General features: G+C 40.9%; 1 protein-coding gene and 1 long non-coding RNA gene across 5 annotated transcripts in view; one reads left to right on the forward strand and one right to left on the reverse strand.

Annotated features, from left to right (window-relative positions):
• Positions 1-5,904: 5,904 nt before the first annotated feature.
• LOC118170338 overlaps positions 5,905-24,388 on the reverse strand; it is a 57,200-nt gene continuing 38,716 nt past the window's right edge. Inside the window, exon 5 of the long non-coding RNA XR_004752651.1 lies at positions 5,905-6,565. This is a non-coding gene — a long non-coding RNA (uncharacterized LOC118170338). The remainder of the gene's footprint in view (positions 6,566-24,388) is intronic.
• ITGA6 (integrin subunit alpha 6) overlaps positions 7,261-24,388 on the forward strand; it is a 47,753-nt gene continuing 30,625 nt past the window's right edge. For 3 of the 4 annotated variants that reach the window (XM_035332465.1, XM_035332466.1, XM_035332467.1), the window contains exon 1: positions 11,237-11,490. In XM_035332465.1, coding sequence (XP_035188356.1) covers positions 11,246-11,490 — 245 coding nt within the window. In that variant the 5' untranslated portion in view covers positions 11,237-11,245. Of the gene's footprint in view, positions 7,278-11,236; positions 11,491-24,388 lie in introns of those variants that run through there. The other variant, XM_035332468.1, reaches the window with a different exon arrangement.

Here is a 24,388-nt window from a genome sequence, read left to right on the forward strand (position 1 = left end):
TGAAGCTGGTTCAGGGAGGGGGGAACAAAACAAAACACAGTATAAATGACTGAGAAATAAAATAGTAAGATTGAGGTCAGTGCTATAAAAAAAACAATATGCATGAACTAAAAAATGGACTTGATTAATTTATTCTATTCAAGATATTAGGCTTGTTGCAGTAGGCTTGCTATCATCTCAGTGTTCAGTAGCAGCCAAAAAGGGACTTAGAAAATGAGGGATTAATAATGGAATACCATACAAAACAGAGCATGTGATTACACTGCTACTGTAAATCAATGTCTTTGCATCTTGAATATTGCATGGTGGTCTGACAATTCTGGGGATTACAGAAATATACAGAAATAATAAAAGCACAGAGAATGCCATGAGCATTGAGGAATGTATAATGATTTCTGTTTGAGGTAGTTATTAGACAAGGATTTTTTCTGTGTGAAAACAGATTATTGAAATGGGGTATGGCAAAAATTTATAAAATCATGAATAAAATAAGGAATGACTTCTTCTCTTAAGATCATGCGATATGCTGGGCACACTGTGAAGTTATTGGGCAGAAGAGTTGGAATTCAAGTCCCTTTTCACACTGCACCATTTAATTGCTTGTCTCATTTCCACAGTTGTTGTAGAGGTCAGTAATATAATTTGGAAATTTAATTTAAAATATGTCAGTTAGAAACTGTCAATAAATTCAGTGGTCTGTATGAACCCATGGACAGGTAGAGTCCTTAATCTGCTGGAACAAGTAAAGAGATAGAGCACACCACTGCGTTCTTTTGCAGGTGTCTGCTACTGACAACTGGTAGGCAGGATATTGAGTTAGCTGAGCTTTTGTCCGAGTCAGTACGTGCGTTACTTCATACAAATTATAATGTCTTCAGAATAAGACAGGCAACACAGAATTAAGTGCATACCATGCAAACATTTGTGCCAGTATGTATCCTTCATACAGATTTGCACAGCTGTTTGGGTTTAAAAGCTTTTTAAAACAGATCAATGCTGGAAATCACAGTCAACGATTTAGAGGCAGAGAAGAGTCAGGCTAAAAGAATACCCCATACACAACTAAGTGTTAAGTACAACTGCACAACATCTGGAAACAGGAACCAATAACTCAATCACTCTCCATATAAAAAGGTTGGGGGAGTTACAGAGGATGAAGAACTGCTGAAGTCCCACTGAGGCTTTGTCAGTATTGTACTTTTAAGAACTTTTAAGAAAGGTGAATATTTGCCCTGTGGCCCTTCAATAAAGCATTGTTCTTAATCTGACTTACACAGATTTCAAGAGCTGGAGGAGGCCAGGAGTCCACCTCTGAGTCCCTAAAACATCTCTGTGCTTCCTGCCATTACATCTCAGGAGCTGTGTTGACAATGAAGCTGTGTTGCTCTTAATGAGACCTTCCCAGCTATGGCTACCTCCTGAGTGTGTCCACACTTGGAAAATCCCTTCAGAGGGTGATTTGTGGTAAAGGCAAGGCAGTTTATCTGGTGTTGGGGTTAATCAACAACTCTTCTCTTAGTTTCTTTACAGATCATGCCTCTTCTTTCTCAATGGGTCTTGATCCTTGGGATAAAAATGGCAGAATGGTGCAACAGAGACTGCAAACATCTTCCTTCTCTCTCCTGAATTGCTTGTGTTCTAGTCTTGATTTACTCAATCACAGGGCAAATAACAGTACGCCTTTGTTGAAACTTGTCTTGCAAGATGCTAAAAGCTGCTGTTGATTTACTAATAATAATGGAAAAAAAATCTGGCTAGGTATTAACCTCAAGCTAACCAGAGTAAAATATTCCTCTTACTGAGAACTGAAAGTCTTGTGCTACACAATGCCAGAATAATAAAGAGGCTTGATACTTGCATTTTTCTCCCTGACTCAGGGTGATTTTAGAGGTTTACAAACATGGTTAAATTCCAAATATTTTGTCCAAGAGGCTATTTGTTAGACTAAGGCTTTTTTTATTCCCTACCAAAATGTATTTGGGAAAAAAAAATGCTATTGCTATTAGAAATTATTAAGAACTGAAATGACTTTTCAAATGAGTCTTACACTTGTTCTCCAATGGAGTTTTATGAGAGATGTTTCTTTCTGTTGAATGTATTCACGTTGTTTTTTGTCCTGCTGATACACCTTTTAGCTTGTGTTGGTCTGACAAAAGAATGTTTCCAGTCTTCAAGTGTTTCTGCTCCATTACCTCAACGTTGTTATAGCACTATATTATTATAATGTGATTGCAAACTGCTCTCCAGCAGCAATCCCATAAGGCCAGTGGCATAGCCCAGTGTGGTTGCAATTTGGAGCTCTGAAGCTGAGTCATAATGTTTGGACTTCAAGCTTTCACAGTGTTTGAAAATACTTCTCTTGCAAGCACCCTGCAGTGAGCATTACAGTGTGGGTCTATGCAAAGCCCAGGTGTACACAGTCTGCAGGAATTCAGTTGTCCAACAAAGGATGAGGAAGTGTTGGATACAGTAAAATGTTCTTGGCAGCCTCCTCAGTCTCATTGCATCAGGAGCACACCAGTGACCTGCAGCTGCCAGGGTATTCCCACGCTCCTTATGCAAAAGCACCTTTGGCCAGCAGAATAGGGAAAAGCTTCTGAGGGATGCACAGAGGGCAGGTCTGTGGTAAGGTGAAGATACCTAACGCACCTTCTTGGCCTAGCTTGACATACTGGAATGCCGGCTCACTGTGGTATCTATAGAGATATATGTAATCATAGTCAGACTGTTTTTAGGTACTCAAGTTATTTCAATATATTGTGCAATGTTATCCACAAGAGATGAAAGAATTCTGGTACTTGACAAATCAAGCATGTATTAAAATAACTCTCCAAGTGGACTGGGGCGTACCACTTTTTCTCCTTTGTACCTCAAATAGCATCAGAGTACATGCAGATAGGGAGCAGGACACAGCAGTTGAAGGTAGCAGATCAGTTTAAGATTATGTACACACAGCAATAATCACAAAATAGTGGAATGAATATCCTGTAACACGAATACACAGCATTCCTTCTCATAAACTTGAGATAACAAAAAAGCAAAAAGATAACATTGAAATTGAAGTAAACCATAAATATATTTTCTATTACAATGAAATAAAAATTGGAATAAAGCCATGTACCCACCATTCCTAAGCCTGTAATACACTTACAGAGAAATAGTAGAACTGCTTCTAAGCAGTGTGGCAGTTTGATATTAATACTACATAATGCTGCAGGGCTAGAATTTCAAATGTATGTCAACTTTTATTATCTACGGTATTATGATGTTTGTACTTCACAATGTTTTGTCTTCTACATACAGCCAGTATGTAGCCTACAAATCAGAGAAGCCTTCTTAATTGACTTAAACATCTCCTGTGCTTTATCCATACCTGAGATTCTTCATGATGGTTAATGGTTATGCATGTCTGCAAATTAACTGCCTCCTGTAAGGGCGTCTTTTTCTGACACCAAACAGATTGTTGAGTGATGCAAACTTTTCCCCTAAGATTGATACCCTGATTTCTCCCTCCTGAAGCAGCTGTCACTTTGGCATCCTGAGGCTGAAATGAACTTGGCATGCAGCCTTGGGAACACAGGATCTGAAGGGCTTGCAGTTACTACTGACAGGCGCAGGCTTGTACCACAACCTGATCCCACTGCATGGTGATTGCCCTGTGCAGCTGGTCAGCAAGCACTTGTATCATCTGCTGTTTGCTGTTTATTGTCTGTAGGACGTGCATCTGCACAAATTTCTTTTCTAGATTTTCTGCACACCTGGTGGATCTGGTGGTTGTAGTTCCCCAACTACAGACAGATTAATTCATTCTTCCAACAATGGTCAGTCGACTCCAGGGTTAACAAAGGGCTTGAACTGACGTGTTGAAATTTGGAGTGGACCAGAGATAACTGCTGGAATCTTAAAATCCTATGTGAAACAAAGTAAAGTGGAACAGAAGGATTATTTTTTACATCAAAATCTTACTCTCTGTTAAGTACAGCAGTAACACAGTTAAAATAAGCCATAGTTAAAAATTCCCAGAGACAAGGGGTCAGAGCACCATCAGGGGCATTACAATGGTTATCTACAACAACACTTCCTCCCCCCAGTATAGCATGTTACTCAGAAGATGGGGACCATCAGCCAAATGCATATATGTTCTGGTTATCCCAGCACAGCATCTGATGGCAGTGCAAAAGTGAACTTAGTGATTTTCAGATTTACTCTGTGCTTTTACATGAGGCAGAGGAAGGAGAACCCACAAATGGGGTCTGGCTGTGGGTTCAGCTGCAGCTTTCCTTCGTGATACTGGGTCACTCTTCTGTCCTTAAGTAGACCATCAGTCTTTCACTGTGAAGTGGAGATTTTAATGCTGCTACCTTGCAGGGAAAGAATGAAAATGCTTTGAGATAGTTTTCTTTGTTCTGTATGGAAAACATATTATTACTGCAGAATAACTACATTTTACTTGGTTAATGCAAAGAACAGATCCACAGTAAAAATGGGTCAGTTTGCATTTATTTGCACTCAACAAGCAAATAACCATGCCTTGATCTAACTGCCAGTTAAGTTGTTGACTTGCTTAAAAGTGGACCTTGATCCTTGGAAATGCTGTTTGACTTTAGAAAGAGTTGGGTAATAGGAACTGATGCACACATTTCACTGAATGTGGTCAGAAATTCACAAAGTTGACGTGTTTCTATGCTGGAAAACATACTGTCTGTCTGTCTGGTATGTACTAAAAGTGCACACTCACAGGTAAAGAAAGCAATGTGTGTGTGTCATGCAAGAAATGACAGGAACAGTACAGCCCTTGTGAAAACTGAAATAACCTACCCCTGACTGTATTGTCTTAACTTTCTATGCTGTTCATGTTCCCAGATGTACGGAATGAGCTCTGCTAGGTTTTGGGTGTTCTCTTTGAGGCTGCTGGTGTTAGAGGTGTGTAAGCATACAAGGCAGAGAGTGTGACTGTTAATTACAGATGAAGAAAATATGTGTAGTAGTTACAATGTGTATTTTTCTATGGTTCCTCTTATCACATAAAGTAACTCTGGGTTTGTTTAAATGAGAATACCAAAGGAACATTCAAAACCTGCTTTTTAGAACTCTCAGAAAACTTCTCATGGAAGAATTGATCTGGAGAGGCTGACCAAACAGATGGTGGTCTGAAAATAAGCATCAGTGCTTATTATAGTGTAAAGAAATTTGGAAATATGTTTATGCCACAAATCTTTTACCAATTTTTCATACTACTGGAATAATTGTTTAAAACTCTGCACTTTAAATCTTGATTGCCTTGAAGGTACTAAGTGTTTTGCTTTTTTTTTTTTTTCTCCTTTTCTACACTTGAAATTTAAAAGCATAAAAAGATAGGAAAAAAGGAGTGAGAAAAATGAAAATGCAGTGACTTATTCAAAACCTTACATTTGAAACCTTTTCAATAAAATATAAAAAAAATACACTTTCATAATTAATGAATGACCTTTCCTTCCTGGCCCCTGCTTTTAGTTGTTTGCAACAAATGAACAAAAGAGCAAATCACTTGATATTAGTCAAGCCAACACAACAGCTTCCATAAAACCCATTGCCAAACTGATTAGATTTGCAATTTGCTCACTAAGCCTGCCTGGTCATGGCAGCATCATGTAATGAATCTTTTCATTGAATAAGACTGGAATTGCAGAAGAACTTTTTTTTTTTTTTTTTTTTTTTACATCTGTAGTGCTTGTTTAAACATGAAATTGGTCCTGATTAACTCCATGTGTATGCAGTCTTATTCCGGAATAATAATAATAAAAAAATCTTCTTCCTCTTAAGCTTAGCTTTGTTGTTTAATAATTAAACAGAAGCAGTTAATTGGAAATTACTGCATGCATAGACAATCCTCAGTCTTTTTCCTTTGGTGGATGTACACATTTTGTGGTTCGATAAATAACTGGTATTTTTAAAAATTCTTCCTTGGATAACGGACTTTCTTAATTTGTTGATTTTTTCCTAATTTCTTAATTTGTTGGACTAAATGCGAGTGTGAAAGTTTTTGCATGTAAAATAGCACCACAGGTAGATTGGCATGATGGTAAAAGATTCCTTTGTTTCTGTTTTGTAACATTTCTGTTTAGTAACTTATGAAGCTCCAGAAACTGAAAGTTGCATTGCTCAGCAGGGAGTTTGAGAACTACAGTGTGTCCTCAACCTTCACATAACCGCTGTTCACACACAGGTAAAGCAGGGAGAGAATGACCCCATTTTCACTGAGACAGTAGCCCAGATCTGAGTGGACTGAACTCTCACAGACTTTATTTAGGATTTTTCTACAGTCTTTGAGTAATTGAAATTTGCAACATCAGAGAGCATGTTATTAACTGAGACTTAACATAGCAAAAAATTTGATTTATTCCATTCATTGTTCATGTTCATTATGTATTGATTTAAAAGACTAAGATTAATAAAAACTAGATATTGTTCAGAAAAGTATTTTAAAATAGTGATCCAAAGGAAGTAAAAAATAAAAATAAAAAGGACTGCAGTGCTCAATTCCAGCTGACTGTTCAGATTGTTCATCAGAAATCAGGGTGTTAGTCTAAAGAGAAAAATAAATACATTTGTTAGATTTTTACTTAAGTTTTTTTTTTTTTCTTTTTTTTAAATTAATAAATAAAGTAGAGGCAGCAGCTCTAGACCTTAGCCAGAGAAGCAGCCTCTCTTGGTTTTGCCTCCAATGGTCTGAAAGCTGTGTTTGAACATGTCTTGAACACTGTTCCTGATGAATCAGTGGCAGATGGAGTTTGGTTGGCATATGTGAATGTGGTGGCTGTATAACCAAAACTGTAAAATTGTTACAGACAGGAAATATATATATATATACATATATATATATATAATTGATTCTCTTTTTTAAAAAAGAAGTCAGATTTCTGATCAGAATCTCAAACTGATGAGATGCATTTTTCCCCTTTCTTTTCCATGGTTCTTTTCAACCATTGGAAACCTGTGTGCAGACTCTGACTGGGCTTTACCTCCTGTGTGGACACTGAGCAGCCAGCTGGCTGCCCTCACAGCTGGGTCTGATCCAGGACCTGATGGGGAGCAGGTGTAACAAGTGTGGTAATGAACAAGCAGCTGCCTCTACCAGTTTGGTGCAAGGGGTCTCAGCTACACCATTCTATTACAATAGACTGGAGAGTGACCTAGAGACCAGATACCTCGAGTGACTGTAATTCCTGGTCTTGTTCTTTGCAGACTTTGTCCAGGGCTGTGTCCTGTGTGTCCAGCACCCAGTGCAGCTCTTGGAGGTAGGTGCTGTCAAGGTTGGGTGGAGCTGTGCTTTGGGTGATGGCCAAAGACCCTTTAGTCAGAGTCTGTGTATGCTAGGAGAACAAAAGTGTTTTGTCCTGAGTAATGATTTTTTGTTGTTGTTTTTTTGGCTCTTGATGGAGTTAAAATGTGTCCTATGAAGACTCAATTTACTTCCTGAGTTCCTGGGGAGAGTCTCTAGGGAGGTCCTGTGAATATCTTGTTAGTAAAGTTTCTATTTTCCTCCTCAAAGGGGCCCATATTGTGTATAAGGATGTTTAAGCTTAGGCTGCCCTTATGCTGCCATGTAAGCCTCCCCCCTCCCCAACGTGGCCAATGAATTAGAATACAGGGATATGTTCAAGATGACTGTGGTTTTATGCTTCAGTTATCAGTAATTTTGAAGGAACATTCTTAATTCTTTCCACAGCAATCCAAACTATGGGTATTTAATCCCCATTTGTCACCAGGATTTCTCTGATCTCTGCCTAGCTACGGGCAGAAGGTTCCTCTTGGTGTGTTTACAGAGATGTTTACTCTCCAAACAGTTTGGGCTGGTCATACTGAAACTACTTAAGGAATGTACCTGACAACTTGGGTGGAAAAATACTCTCTTCTAGTAAAAGGCTAAAAGATCTGCTATGTAATGCAGGTTGCAGAGTTAGCCAAAATTCGGGGTCTGGACAGAATTTTTTCTTTTGACTCACTTATTTGTGTAACACTTCATATACTATTTATAAACATAATGTTAGAACCATGACACTGAATGATAGAAGTCCAGATTTAAAAACTTCAATTAGGAAATATGTCAAATTCTAAAAAATCTACAGAGGCAATATATTTTCACTTTGCAAACAAGCATAGAATGGCAGAATTATATCTATATTTGTTTTAGATGTTGAAAAAAAACACAAGTTTTAAAAACATAGCAACATCTTAATCAGGAATTGATGTTCATCTGATTTAAAAAAAAAAAAAGTTAAAAAATGCATATTAGGAATCTTCTTAGAAAGATTGTCTCAATCTCTTGTTTTACTATCTTCAGTTACCAATAGTAAATATGATGTGAATCAGTTCTGTACAATTGGTAATACCAAGTGTGTAAATATCACTACTTAAGCATTCTGGTTTTTAGACTAAAGATAAAAACATTTTGTTTATATGGTATTGAGTAGTTTATCTCCCCTACTGCTGTAAGCACCTTTATCTCCTGCACTGCTGTTTGCTAGTCCTAACATCATTGTTAACATGGAACCATAACAGCCATAGAGGATATATGAGCAAAAATAGCCTGGCTGCATAAAAATCCAAGTGTTTACTGTAGCTGTTGAGATGCATCCGTTCAGTAAAAGTAAATAATTTGGAGAACAGAGTGGTTTTATACAGTGTGTGTGTACTGCATGCAGGAGAAATCATCCAGAAGGTTGATTCAGGCTATTAACTCTTAAATCTAGTTTAAGTTTCCAAACTGAAACAATTTTATAGCTTTAAAACTTGCACAATAAACCAAACCTCGTTGGCCTGTATCAATTTTTCTTGTCTGGAATTACATCAATTATAAAATCAAGCATTTTTTTTATAATGAAACGTGAAGGGCACATTTACATATTTTATTTTTTTTCAGGGCCATTTGATGTGCTGCATTAAAGCTTCGCAACTGAGATTCCACAAGTTCTATTTTTCTTTGTGTAATATGTGCTGTTCATATAAATGATAAAAGTTCAGAAATATAAAGCATTTTTCCTTGCCTTCCTTTTAGGGAAAGCCTAAAATGTCTTGCCAAGCACTAGTTTTTCCATCCCACCTCTATTTTCCAGAATTTTTTTTTTCCTTTTTAATTAACTACACAATTGTATGGAGGAGGAAAGTATTGCTGGCACTAAGGCTTGCTCAATATGTAGGCACAGCAGGAGAACACCTTTGGCTGTGTACCATACACCATTAATAAGTAGGAAGCTTGAAAACTTGGCTATAGCAAAGCAGTTGTTGTATCTATATATAATATAGATAATAAAAAAGACACTCAGCTACTCAGCTTTGATCTGGCCATTGCATTTCTTAGAATTGCCAAGTTACGCAGAGCAGAGTGATCATGTTTAATTGGTCATCATGCCTAATGTTGGTCCCCCTTTATCCAGAGATGGCATGAAGGAATTGCTGAGGTATGTGTTAGCTGTCTATAATCCACAGCATTTTTATTTTTTATTTTTAAGGAAGGGCAAAGGAAGGAAATAAACATTTTTTAGACTTTTTTTTCCTCTCCTCACATGCAGCAAATTAAAATAGTACAAAATGATGAGAGACCATACAAGGTAACTCCAAGCTGTTTGTGCGCACTTCTGCTCCACCCTGTATGCAGTCTATTTTTGTTGTTCCTGCTGTGGTCACTTGAGACAGGCTTTAATATAACTATGTCTTGGAATGCGTGTTACTGCATCTGGAGATGAGAAAGACATTGCTGAAGGGAAACATCTATGGGTAACAACAAACAGGTAAAACATGCCCAGGCAGCGCTGGTGGGAGGGAGAGGCAGATGTCAGATGAACCTCATGTGCCAGAGTAATTCATGTGGCTCAGGATACAGCATGGAAGTACTGGGACTCCTAACAGGAGTTACTGAGTACAAGTATGACTTAAAAAGTAACTATAGTTACTGTAAGAGTATTATAGCATGCAAGTTTAAATGGTTCTGAAGGGCACATTGCTAAGATTTTGGTACAGACGTCAACACTGTTTTAAAAGACTTGTTTTCAAATCTTTACTAATTACTGTGAAATACATGGATTTTAGTAAGCCTACTTTATTGTAATTAGTCTGGGACCCTTCCCTCTATGAGCCTTCAGTGAAACTGTAGGGCAGTGATCGTGCCAGTACAGTTTTCTGCCACGGCAGTGACTGCAAAGTGATTGAACACCAGATTAAGACTTGGAATGATTGAGGCAGGAGCAAGCCGGGAGGGTTCCTAATAGCAGTAAATATCAGGGACCCTAATTTAACAACATGCTTTGTTTCCACATTAGATGCACAGTTCTGGTGTGTTTTCTCCTCTCTTTTGATCAAGGGTGTTTTGGTCTTGAGCCAAAGACTTGTCTATACATGGAGTTATCCTAGAATAATTACTCTGGAAAAAGTAGCCTGGATTAACTCCCTGGGAGGATGGTATTGTTCCAGAAGAAATTATTTGGAATATCACCATGTGTGAGTGCTCAAACCTCTAGTATTATTATTCTTCTGGAATCTTGTAGGGGGAAAAAAACATCTCAGATGCTGGTGGAAAGAAAGTATTGTCATGCTGCTTGAAAGGTTTCATGACCTTGTGTTCACTTCCCTAAACCAGAGCACTAAACCAAGACTAGGTTACAGATTGAACCCCAGTCCTGGGTGGATGAAGTGCAGTGAGGTGCAGTTCCACTTTGAGTCACTGAGGTTACCCTTTTGGAACGAGGGGTGAGAGCATGAGATAAAATAGGGGATTCCAAACCACGTAGTGTTTTCAAACACTTGAAGTGTAGGGGTGAGGTACCCGTTGAAGGATAGGAAAGGCTGTGACGGAATGAGGTTTAAAGAAGCGCGTTTCCACGTGCTGTCTGAAGAGTCTGGCAAACACAGGTACAAAGTCGCTGAATATTTTTTCCCTCGTGCTGTGCCGTCTGGGGAACGCAAAGCGCAGCGCTGTCCGGCGGCCCCATGGGGAAGGCGGGCTGCAGGTGCTCACCGCCCGGCACCTCTGCTCGCAGCCGCCGGGGCCCGCTTTTCTTCTCCGCTTCAACCTCCCAGCAGCAGCGGCTGGGGGCGAGGGAAGCGGTGGGTCCGGCGCGGGGCGGCGCCCTGGGCTGGGCCGTGCCGTGCCGCCCGGGGCGGGGGCCGGCGGACATTTTGTGCCGCCCCCGCTGCGGAGGCGCGGGGCTGCTCGGCGGGAGCCGCCGCTCGGGGGCCGGGCGAGGCGGGGCGGGGCGGGGCGGGCTGTATGCGGCCGGGCCGGCAGGGCGCAGCGGGGCAGCGGCGGCGCTCGGCGGATCGACGGCGGCTTTCCCGTGCCCGGCAGGCGCAGATGGCGGCCGCGCTCCTCTTGTACCTGCCCCTCCTGCCGGGGCTGGCCGGCGCCTTCAACCTGGACACGGAGCGCGTGATCACGCGGCGCGGCGAGCCGGGCAGCCTCTTCGGCTTCTCCCTGGCCATGCACCGGCAGCTGCAGCCCCAGGAGAGACGGCTGTAAGTGCTCCCGCCGGGTCCTCGTCCCTTCCACCGCCGGGGAGCTACCCGGGACACGGCCCCCGCTCGGCGGCACGCGGAGGGCTTCGGGGGAAGGACGGGGGGCACGGCCGGCACCTGCCGCCGCCCCGGGGGGGGGGGGCTCGGCGGAGGCAGAGGAGCAAAAATCCCAGCGGGGACCGTGCGCGGCGGTGGCTGTGTCCCGGGCCCGGGCGGATCTCAGCCTCGGCCGCCCTGTGCAGCGCGGGCGCCCCCGCTGCGGAGCGGGCAGGTGGGAGGCGGAGCGGGGGGGCACAAGCCGCTGCTGGCGGGGCGAGGGGAGAGCCGGGAGCCCCTCTGCGAAATGCAGAAAGCAGAGCAAGGCTCCTTTGTGCGTCGTCGGGAGAACTGAGGGTTCCTTGCTTTTCGTGGCTGTAACTGGGCGGTCTTGTCCTATACAGTAGTGCTGGATGGAGTGCGTCTTGTGTAAGGTATTGTTAGGACACGAATGTCTCTTCCCCAAGTGCTTAGTTTTGATTTAAGGGAAGATGAGCCTGTTGATGTAGATTGAGTGTACGGGAGAAGGAAACTGGGAAGAAATCGTATCCTCAATAAAGTTAACAGGTAAACCTTGTTAAAAGTTCTTTAGACCTGTTTTGCTCAGGCTCGCATTTCGTATGATTTCATAGAAATTACAGTGTGTAAAGGAATATAAATCACAGGTTCCATCTTCCCTCTGGTACACAATGTGACCCGACTGTATAGCCTGAAGAATCAAATACAGATCTGAGAGTTACTTTCTAGAGGCCCCTTGTCTTAATTCTTGGCAGGATTACGTATGCATTGGTTTTATTTAGTTCTACTAAGAAAGCAGTGCCCAAAGGTTGTTACTTTGCCATTATGTTGTCAAATGCTGTTAGAATGAGTGCGTCAGACTATGCAGAGACGGAAAGCCAATTAGTCAGTAGAAATACAAGAGCAGTCACAGTATTCAAACTGGTTTGTAGTGTTTGACTGAAATGCCTCAGAGATTGTTAGCATGAAAGTTGTGTATTGTATGTACAGCGAGTGCTTCCTCAGGCAGTCCAAGTCTGAGTACAGAGCAGAGCCAGATGCTGTGTTGACATGGCTTTCTGAATCCAGGCTTTCATGAGAAGCAGGGGTCTCAAATAGAGGAAAAACCAGACTAGAGAAAGTGTTTTATGGTGTATGTTTCTTAGTATGCGATGTCTTGGCTGTTTTTTAAAAACTTATTCTGTGTATTTTAACATAAAGCATTTGAGTGCTGCCCCGTATAGCTGCTTGGAAAACCTGTGTTCAGTTCTTTTACATAGCACAGCCATGCCACAGTCACTTTGAGCATCATTTTTCTGGAGTAGGGGTAGTAGTAATGTGGCTGAAAGAGACCAAGATATTAAATGTGCTGGACTGTCACTATCTTTGTATGGATATAGGCATGTTAAGCTCACTTTGTTACATCTTGTGAAATAAAATGGGAGTTTTAATGGAGAAACTTGAAGTGAAGGCTCCCACATTAGGCTGTATGTTTGTAAATGATGACCTGATTTACAAATGAGTGACATTAATATTAAACAACTTGTTCGGCCCGTTCCACAGATACTCGTTTCTAAATAGTTTGGCTGTTCATAGGTGGAACAAGCTGTCTGCTGTCAAGGTATTTGGTGAAGTTATGAGAATGGAGATCATGTTGAGGTCTCATACTCCGAAAAGTGCATAGTCCCTGTATGCTGCCCATTATCTGTAACTACAGGAACTCTCTCAAGACTGATAGAAGTAATTATTTCACCATGACATCTCAGCTAGGGGCTGGCTAACTTTAAAGCTCAGTTACAGTTTGAGTGCAGACACTGTTAAGTGGTTGCTAGAATACCTAAAAACCCATTTCATCATTGAAACTTAATTGAAAGTGATACTCAGGTTCTCACGTGGAAGGGAACCCCAGCCCCCTCACCCCCCCCGAAAACCACCCTGCCAACCTCAACTTTATGAAATTAGACACAGGTTATAACTGATGCGTGCACAATCAGTAAGTCCTTGGGAAAACAAAGGAGAAAAGGTAAAATATGTGATTCTGTTCAAGGGATGTTTTAGTCAGTGATGTGGAACAAGATTTGGTAAAACAAGCTGAATGATCCTTAATTTGTCTTTTGCATCACTGAAGTGATTTGTAAGTGAGATGGTCCTCTCCTGCCTCAGACTGGATGATTCAGTGTTAAGCATTATGAAACTGCTTGGTAAGGATGAGGGTGGAGAATGCCAAGGAAGTGTGACAAATAAAGGTACAGCCGAAATAGACTGTTATTAAACATACTTGCTTTTGATCACCTTTTTTTTCTTAAGTCACAGGAGACAACAGATTACATATTAACTTTGGTAATTTTTGTATTTGTCAGTGTTAGATACTAATGCTGTGTTTGCTAATGAGTAATTCCTTAACTCCTCACAGTATGGGTAGATGAATTCTTGAGAACCATTTTGAATTTATGTGTAAATGGTACTTTATATGAGATTGTGTATTGGTAACAGGATTTTGTTTTTCTGTGTGAATGTTTTCAGGTGAGAAAAGTTGGCAAGTTCATCAGTTGAAGAGGAGAAAAACTATATTAATTCACAGTAACTGAAAGTGGACTGCTAATGGCATATGGGTGTGGAAGAGAGCTGAATGCAATCTTAATATGCATTTGGGGACCATTAATGTTACTGTTTGAGGGACTGAGGGCAGCCTGCCTGGCTTTCTGTGCATAGTTCTGATCCACTGTCAAACACGATGCATCCAGTAGCAGAAAAGGCTATGGAGGTTTAAGGAGCTAATGGAGCTCTAAGAAAGCTGGGCTCCCTGCATGAGATTGTTCTGTTTTGAATATGTCAATATGACAAAAATATGGGAGTTCTGCTTCTGAGAGGTGGTAGTGACACAGCGGTGTCTTACGGTCTGCAAACTGTGGAAGAAGGTTTGTAACTTGGGGGGCCTGAGACTCGGGGATGATGTAGCCGTAAGAGTAATATGGTTCAAGCTTAAGCAGTTCTGTGATGGAGAACGTGAGGGTATCGAGCATCTGTAAACTATACTTAGGATATATGTTAGCTACCGTATATATTTGTATATACCATGTATATTTGTATATAAAGATTACATGTGCATGCATATACCATTTAAGATATCCCCCAGGTCTTTTTCAGTCCTTTTTGGTTATAATCACAGTGATGTAAGAAAATCTTTTGAATTTGAACAGAAGCCCCATACATTTGTGTAGAACTTAAAATTAATTCTGGTATTATTTTGAATAGCATTTTGAAGCTGGATTCATGTAGGCTTCTTACTGTTGGAGGCAAAAAAGGATGAGGCTATGGTAACAGATGTTCAGGATCTTACCAGAAGAAAAGCTGTGTGGCTGAAAGCTGTTGATAGGCACTTTATGCCAAACCTGTGCCAACCATTAGCAGCTATAAAGATTTAAAAATTGTAGTGTCTTACTGGAATTTTTACTCATGGCAGGTTTTGCTGATAGTGCATATCTCCACTGCAAGCCATTATAGCAACATCAAACAAAGTTGCCTTTGGTCAGCAAGGCTGCTGACGTTGCTGTACTGCTGCAGTGCATCCTCAGTGGCATTTAGCCAGTGTTTCTGTGTTGTCTGAGGGCTTGTGCTCACTTTGATTGAGCAACAAAAGAGCTGGATTGTGCCGGTCTGCAGTGGAAAATGACAGTTCCTGCTTGCAGAGCTGTTGTAGAGTAGTTCAAAGTTCAGGTGAACTGAATTAATCATGCAGTATATTTGCATCTTCAGGATTTAAAGGCCTTAATAGTCTTTAGAGCTTCTGTTTATACAAAAAAAATTGCTTTATTATTGAACTTGAATATTTATTATTGGAGAAATAAAGCTTTTTTTTTTTTTTTTTTTTTTTTTTTTTGCTTTATTAATTTTTTTTTTTTTTTTTTTTTTTTTTTTTTTTCCCTGTGTTAAGTTTGAGTTATTCTGTGGGTTATCTGTGGCAGATACAGCTGACAGGTTTTGTGGTCAGGTTTATAAATGATTGGAGACAATCGTGTAATTTTCACTGTCTGGCAGCAGGTCTGGCCTCCGTCTTGCCTGTGGCGGGGCAGAGCTGTAGGGCACAAAAGTGCATGGCACGGCAAGGAGCAAGGAGCTCCCCACAGAGGCTGCCCTACAGAGGCTTTGCCCTTCCAGCACAGCTGTTCAGAGAGGGCAGGTCGCCCTGGTCCAGGAATTTCCTTTGCTTCTGTGGCAAAACCCTTTTCCTGCACAGCAGAAGCAAGCTTGAATCAAGTTGTGTCTATAGGATATTGTGGTCTGTATGAATATGTTATTTCCAGTGGGTTTTGTTTGTTTGTTTTCTGTTGTCCCCCACCTGGTGTTGTAGGTGGACGTGAGGCTTTGCCAGCACAACTGTGGTACAGACAGGGCCTGCGCTGGGAAGTTGTGCTCGTGTAGCTGCGTTGGTACGTCCTGCCTGCAAGGCATGGGTCACAGAAAAATGTGCTTCTTCCACAGTTCAGTCCAGGTGGCTCTGAAAAGGCTGTGTCGGGGAAGATAAGCCACAGCACAGTCCTCTTCCGTCAGCTGTGTGCATTGGCAGATTCAACTCTGCAGTGTTGACTGGCATGACAGATGTTCATAGCGTAGAGCCAGCCTTCCGAAGTGGTAAACGGCAAACTTCTTTTCCCAGTCCTCCGTCCCTTTGAGAAACTTGTTTTTTTGGGAGGTCACATACCTCTTGGAAAAGCAACTTTTTTTTTTTTTTTTTTTTTTTTTTTTATGGTCACCGAGAGGTGCATAAGGATCTAACTCAGCTCTGTGGTAGATACTTCTGTTACATTGATACTATTAAGAATTAGCAAAATAGTAATGAATTGCTCTGCAAGTGTAAGCCTTCCATGAGTAAGGACTGTAGCATATTACTTTTGTCTGCAGTGATAAATAACCTTCTGTTCGGACTCTAGCTTTGAGAAACAGCCTTAGGCAATCAGCTTCAGTAAAAGCTCATAAAATTGTTATGCTCTTCCTGTTAGATGCATGTACCTGGTACTACTCCTTGGTATCATAGCTTTAAGTTTTTGCCTTTGCTGAGACTGATGAATCAGTTTCTAATGTAAGAGGTACCCTTTCTTTGGTTTGGTGGGGTTGCTCAAGCATAAAATATGTAGGGTAGAGGTGATGACAGGCTTAGAAGCATTTTGATTTATACTTTTCTTATTTTTAAGTATCTCAGTAAGTATGAATGGGGTGAATGTGAATCTGTGGAAGCACAAATTAATCTCTCTTCAGGCTGTGTGTTTGGAAAGAGAAGAGCATTCTGTAAGCTGCCACTCAGTGTCAAATGCAGACCTGCCAAGCCCTTGCAAGAACATTAAAATAGAAGTAATGGCTCAATTAACCAAAATCACTTTAAGCTCCTCTGATCCAAGTCTGTTGTACTCGCCCCCTTCTCAGCGGATTGAATATACCAAATAGTTCATATTAAATAATTTTAAGGTATAAGTCAACCCTGATGAGCACAGCATATGCTAGCACAGAGAACTCTCTTTCAGCTAAAGTATCAGATGCATCACAGGAACAGGATTGAAAAGTTAATCTTACATCCTCTAAAACTAGCAAGGTTAGACTTGTACTGTACAACACGGTACGGGCAGGGGCAGACCTTGATCTCGGGAAGGAGGAGAAGGCTTTTCTCTTCGCTAATCTGAATGAAAACTAATGAGCTGCACAACATGCGAGTTAAGGACAAAGAAAAGCATTCTCCTTGACAAATTGTCTTGTTCTTGAGCAGAGGCTGAGGGTCCTGATAATGCTGCTTAATTGTGTCTGAAAAATGGGCAGAAAAGTGCTGGGGGAGGGCTCACAGTTGGAAAAACTACTCTTCCCGTGCTTTTCAGGCTAAGCTCAAAGTAGACAAGCCTGTTTGTGCACATCTGACTTAGTCTTCAGTGAAGCTGTCCATGAAATATTCCATTGTGAAAAGGAGTTGTAAAACTTCATGTTGTTTGTTTTAAATATGGTGTGTGGAGGAGAATTCATCGTATCCATCATACAGGTCAGCTTGCCTACAGCAGTGAATGTACTGAAATATATTTTAATATTTGTCTCTAAAACCGGAGGTGGGATTGAGGTAGAGAAGTATTTTTGCTGCAGTTCCCTCCATCCACCTGGAGCCTGCAGTGAGGCGTGGGTGCCAGGGCATGCATGCTGCCTGCCTGCTATGTTCTGCTTGCCAGCTGTAGGCTGACACTGGGCAAAGAATCGAGGCTCTGTGCAGTGCTGGCATCTTGAAGCCTTCAGCTGACAAACAGCTGCTTGAAGCTGGTTGATTTCCTGGTCTTACAGGCTGGCACGAGAATATTTCTGGTGCTCTTCAGACTTAAAACATGACCCCACTGGCTACAGAAGGGTAGGAAGCAAGGGAGACAGAATGTTGACCAAGATGGAGGGTGTAGGAGGATGCCATTCAAATATCTGAAGTATGTGGCATGCATGACACACTTTCTGTGCTGCTCTGTTCTAGGGCATCAGGGGTTGGAGCAGGCTTCCCAGGAGTCCGTCTGCAACAGGCGCATTTAAGTGAGCACTGTGTAGTTACATTATCTGTGAGCTGGAAGCTTGAAATACAGCATATACAGCTTTTTTTTTTTTTTTTTTTTTTTTTTTTTTTTGAGGATGTAGTTTTCCTTTGGTATCTGTTTTAATTTTCCAAATTTTATGAGGTCTGGAGAGCAGCAAAGACCTTTTAAGCAGGTGTGCACAGAGATGAAGTGTACTGGTAGTGTCAGGCACAGAGAGGCAGCTGTGCCAGAGTGACTGTCAGAAGATATGCTATAATTTCTGTACCAATTTCACTCTTGTGCTAACTAACTTGATGGTGAGTAAGACTCCTTCAGCTGTCAAATGTTTTAAGAATAAGTCACAAGGCAACCCTCCCATCATCAGGAATGGATCTGTCTTCATCCTGATGTGGGATTGTACGTACTGTATTGTCTGGTGTTAAACATAATTCATCTGTGTAGTCCTAATTCATGCCCTTTTTGTTACAGTCTACTAGAAAAATGTCTTGTACCTTGGCAGGAGGTAATAAATAGTCTGTGTTGCAACTACCTTGGAAACATTGGCACTGTCTGTACCAGGTCTGTACCTGGACTATTGGATGGAGCTGATCTGTTAACTGTACAAGACAAATGTAAATCATTGTAGTGTAACTATCAAATTGTTTACATTTAATTAACCAATTTTTATTATCTGAGATTCTTAGAAGTCTCTTTTCTGTCAGCTGCCCTTTAATAAATATTCTGCAGTTGTATAAACTTTTTCATCCAAAAATCTCTATGTAGTTTATAATGTTTATTGTTTCTTTTTCTTTAACTGTAAAATAGGAATCATAGAATATCTGGGTTGGAAGGGACCCACAAGGATCATTGAGTCCAACTCCTGGGTCCCCAAAGGACACCCCTCCTCCCAAATAAATAAATATATATACATATATGTATATTAAAAATCAGATCATGTGACTGAGAGTGCTGTCCAAACGATTCTCGAACTCTGGCAGGCTCAGTGCCATGACCACTTCCCTGGGGAGCCTCTTCCAGTGCCCGACTACCCTCTCCTTGAAGAACCTTTTCCTGATATCCAGGAATAAAGAAGATGACTAAATCATGGTTACAGCACAAGCTAAGACAAGTGCAATTTTCTTTGTAGTATGTTTTACTAATGCTGCTACTGTTAATTTGCAAATAACAAAGATAAACTTAGGCAGAATTAAGACAGGTTGCTTGCCTTCTCATATATGCTTTTTCTTGAATGATAGCAAGCAGAGAATAATGGTTTTAGCAATCCAATTTGTTGCTGTCTGGATTCTCCACAAAGTAAAACAGAACATTTCCCAAATTAGTGTATTGGGTTGCCTGGCATATTACAGCAGCAAATTGTCAACAGCTAGAATGGGCTGTTCTTCTTCTCTGTTGGACTCTACCTAAAACCCTTTCCACAAGTGCCACGTGTCAATTTTGTAAGGAATGTAATCTCCTAAAGTTTTTTACAAAATACCTCATTCCTTTCAGAAGAACTTCAGTTAAAATCATCTGTTGTTTGAGTGTTTCAAAGCCAGCCTGGGATGGGTGGATCATTCTAGCTGTAACTGTAAGAATACCACATACTCTGCAGAAAGAACAAGACTGAGATTAGGCTATCAGGCAAATGCCTGTTAAAAACAAGCAAAAATCCGAATTATTGAATGAGTACATGGTGGTCTGTATTGTGAAATGTAGTTAGAAAATTAATGCCTCATAGTGGTACTTAGCAATGGTAGGTTACAGTAAAAGATAGGAATATTTGTAAAAAGTATACAAAATGATCTGGAAGTATTTATTAGTATTATATATTGTTGACTGAGATATATAAAAGCAAGTTGCTGCTTTGAAAGTAATGTCAGGACAATAATAACCTAGAAAACCAAAAGTGAATGTGGAGAAGTAAGTTCTACTTCCATTTTTAAGAGCATTAGTATATTAAACATAAGTGAACTGAAACATGGGTTAATAAAGCTCCCTTTGTGACTTTAGCGTCAAATATACTGTATTCTTTTATCCTTGGCTTTAAGATATCTACAGTATTGCCTGTGTTAGGACTACTTTGAGAATTCCAAAGCTATTGCATTGGGGAAAAAATAGAGCTGTACCTTCTTTTAGTTTAAAGATCAGGCCATATGTATTCCCCTGTGAAGTACCAGAGAGTACATTTTGTATGGCTTTGAAATGATAGTAGAAGATACAAAATACTGGTTCTCAAATTGTGATTTTTTGGGAGCATTTGCTAGTATGGCCTGGGTGTGTTTGGCTCTGTTGGAGTGTTGGAGGTTTTTCTTGTTTCCTGATACAGAACTGTATCTAAAAATGTCATTTCCTAATATTGATTTTCCTTTAAGCAGTTGTAATAATGTGTGTGAGGATGTTATGGCTGTGTTTGGAAGGGAGAAGTTCCCCAGGGTCATGAATAGAAGCAAGAGTGGTTCACGAGATGCTCCCTGTCTAAATGCAATCTATAGCATATAAATGTTCTCGAGCTCCTCTAGGGTAACATTTATGGATCCTACGCTGGATTTTGCTGCCAGCTAGTGTGAGCTTCTAGGTTACTTTTCAGCTGTTTTTGTCTTTGCATTTGTTATCTTCTTTCAAAGATCCTTGTGGATCCTTGAGACACAAGGAACAGCAAATAGGAGCTATTAGCATTTTTATTAATTGAGTTTGCTGACATAGTCTGACAGTGTCCATAGGAATGGCAGAATTTCTGACAGACACTTACCATCATTTCCTTTTCAGTGAAGATTGCCAAGGCAATTTTTCAAATGGAGATAAATGTGTTTAGCTTCTGCCTGGTTCAGTTGGCATTGATACCCTCCTCAAAAGTAGGCCTATAAAATAGGTCTTTAAGAAATAAAGTAGAACAAGATTGAAAATACACAGGGAACAACTGGTGCCTGTAATGCCCGAGGTTGTTTGCTCAGCAGCACATGCCCAGGTCAAAGGTCTGAGGGAAATGCATGTTTATCCTGGAAGTGCTCAAAAGTGGCAGCCAGCTGTTGCTGATAGCAAGCACGTTGTCCTCATGTGTAGTTGAATTTTCTGGGTCCCTCTTTTCTTGTAGCTCTTTTTGCATTACTTTTGTAAGGGTGTCATAAGGACTAGTCAGTCTCGTGCTTTGTTATCAGTGCTGCTGAAACTACATCGTGGTTAAATCTGCTGGTGTTCTCTGGGCTGTGCTTAGCAGCGTGCATGAAAACAGATCGTATTTAATTGGCCATGTTTGTTTTGCATGGAACAGCTTTAAGTGAAAACCACGTTACTTTCTTGGCTAAGATGCTAAAATAAATTTGCTACATGTTTCTTATTTTTTCATACGTGAGCAACTGCTGTAGGAGCTACTAACAATCTGGCATAATTGTGCAAGTCCATGTAAACTCTTCATCCACTCAGCTTGTTTTTCTGATAGAGAATGTTTGATAATTATGTAGTCTGGCCCCAGAATATTGCTGAAGAGTTAGGTTTCTTCTCTCTTCCCAGCCATACTGTATTCCTGCCTGTCCTGGAAAAATCCTCTCTAGATGTCGGGTCAGATCCAGTGCTAGTAATATCTGAAGTACTGTTTGCACAACTTTCTGCCTGCAGGAAAATAGCGTGTTAAAGATTCCTGAAAGAAATAATTATTCCAGGTTCTCAAGTGAGAAAGTGGAAAGTTGTGGAAGATAGAAAAAAAAAAAAAATATGTGGGTAAGGGGAGGCATGTAAAAGTTAGGCCATGTGTGCATGTGGAGGGGGAGCACGATGAAGCTGTAGCGAATGCAGTGGGTTTCTTGGCATAGTCTGAAATGTAAGTTATTTTGCAAACAGAAAAATCTTGTTCTGAGATTTTGCAAGCTTGTTGAAATTCTCCCTGTTTGTACACTCCTACTTGTAGTAAAATATAATGTCCTCCACAGATCTGTGTAGGGAGAAGTTTACTGTGAACATAAGATTTATTTCTGTATTTGAGCAATGGTTCAGCATCTGCATGTAATATAAGAAAAGGCTCCTTAAGAGTCCCAGCTGTTGGGCCATTTCCTTTTGATGTACAAGTTGGTTCTCCTACAAAAAATACCTTGTTGGATTGACATTCTTCTAAGTGATGTGAATGCCTGTGTTTTCAGTTGGTTTGAAGGGGTGGGATATGTCAGTCAGTACATTTGCTCAGTGACACATCTGCTTTTGTGATTAAGTTCATGGCTTGAAGAAAAGCTTACATAATTGTTGATGCTGTTGCATGCATTCAACATGGGACTATGATGGTTTTAAGACGAAGGGGTTATTTCAGCTCTCTGCTTTAGTGTGCAAGTGACTTTCAGCTATCTTTGTGTTTGCTGGCAGTTTGTATACTCATCCTCTGAAATACTAATTAGGGATTATGTACGGAGAAAGTACATGCCTTGTCTAGACACATGGTTGCGCGCTGTGGACAGAGCCTTTCAGCCTGCTCCCTAGGTATGTGCCTCTGGTGTCTCGGGCTTATTTTGGCAGCTGGCAAAGCACACTGCAACTCAGGGCACAGCTTCTTGGCTTGGTCTCGCATGGATGAGCTTGGTATGTGTTAGCTGAACAAGGAGAAGAACTTTTATCAGATGGTGAATCTGCCAGCATCGCATATCACCGTTTCTGTGGTTGTGTATCTAGTGCAAGAGGTCTGGCTCCCCCTGCTATGATTAAGGGAGAGAGCAGGGGGAAGGTGGAGGAGAAGGAGCAGTGTCTCACAAAGTGGATGGACTGATAAAGGAATGATGGCTTCTGTGAGCTTGGGAAATAGGTGCTTTTCATGTTATGTAGGGCCATGGAGGGTAGTAGCTGCAGCCCATGGATTCTAGCATGAGATGTCCATCCCTCTTACTGTATTTCCTTCATGCCTTTTAATGATTTAATTGTGGTCTTAAATGGAACTGATATACTTCACTCAGTGAAATAAATAGAGGAATGACATTTCAACCCAAATACTTGTTCTGTGCAGCATTAAAGCTGCATTTTTTTAAATGGCTTTTGGCATGTTGATATACAGTATATGCCTGTTATGGTTGTTACCTTTCTAACAAACACTGCCTTCGAAGGCTGACTGGGAGCACTGCTCTTTCAGATTGCTCTTTGGGAAAAGAAAAAGTCTGAGCAATTGTTTCTGTATTCATGTTCATTGTCTAAAACATTTACCTAGCAAATGATGTGATACTCCTTGTATTTCTTTGAAGTTCAAATGGAGGTGGTATATATTGTGAGAGTACTACAAGTGAGATGAAGTGTAAATCTGAACTCTGAAGTTTTACGTGGTATGAGTGGCCAGCAGCCCAGTTACAGAAGACCTGAGTTACAGAAGTTCCAGTTACAGAAGTTCCTGAGTACCAGAGCCTGTAGAGTGGGCATGCCCGGCGGCAGGAGCCACTTCTTTACCAGCCTATTTTGCTGGAGGAGCTCAGGCAGCGCTGGACCAGAAGCCCTGTTTTTGGGTGGTAGCTGGCACAAGAGCCAGATTCCAGTGTGGGGAAGGTGTGTGAAACAGCAGCAAGCAGCAGGGATGGAAAATTGACTCAATGTGCTTGTGTTAGCTGGGATGTCTGGGTTACTACTGCTTTATTGCAGCCACTCTTGCTAGCTTGTCTTTCTGCTGTTGCACCTCAATGCATGGTAGCTGCTTCCAGGTAACGGTGGGATTTGCATGGATTTGCACCTGATGTGGACAGGGTGGCTGGGAGCAATGGCTGGGCTGGGAGCCAAGTGCCAGGACCTTGACTCGCAAGTGCATTTCCTTAAGCAGCACATTGTCACTTCTTGAGTTAAACACCATATTACTGAGAGGATTTCATGCAGTAACAGGCACCACCACCACATTACAAAATCTGGGTGAAAATCCCTTTTAAGACTCTTTTATCATTTTATCACATATTAATTATAAAACAATCTAATAAATGTTTTATGGTATCACTTATAGTACCAGGTCTATTCCTAGCATGAGACATAGTTCATTTTTTCAAATTTGGGGGAAAGTACAGTTTGTAAGGGAGAAATTAAAACTGTATTATTATACAGTTTTCACATGCGATTTGACATAATGAATGTGTTGCATATCCTAGTTACAACAAGACAGTAGTGTACAAAATGGAAAACTATTTTGAAATAGGACTTTGGAACAGAACAGACGGTTTCTTGCATTTTTTTTTTTCCAGGGAAAAAGTGTTTTCTACCAATGTAAATGAGATCTGCTAAAAAAAAAAATAATCCATATAGACTGAGCTCTTGACTGTGAGGGGAAAGTGTTTAGTTTTCCATGTGACTTCAGAAAGTCACTAATTAGTGGCCTTTCCAGAACAACAGGTAGCTTT

This window comes from Oxyura jamaicensis, chromosome 7 (genome assembly GCF_011077185.1).
Source record: "Oxyura jamaicensis isolate SHBP4307 breed ruddy duck chromosome 7, BPBGC_Ojam_1.0, whole genome shotgun sequence".
In the NCBI taxonomy this organism is placed as follows: Eukaryota; Metazoa; Chordata; class Aves; order Anseriformes; family Anatidae; genus Oxyura; species Oxyura jamaicensis.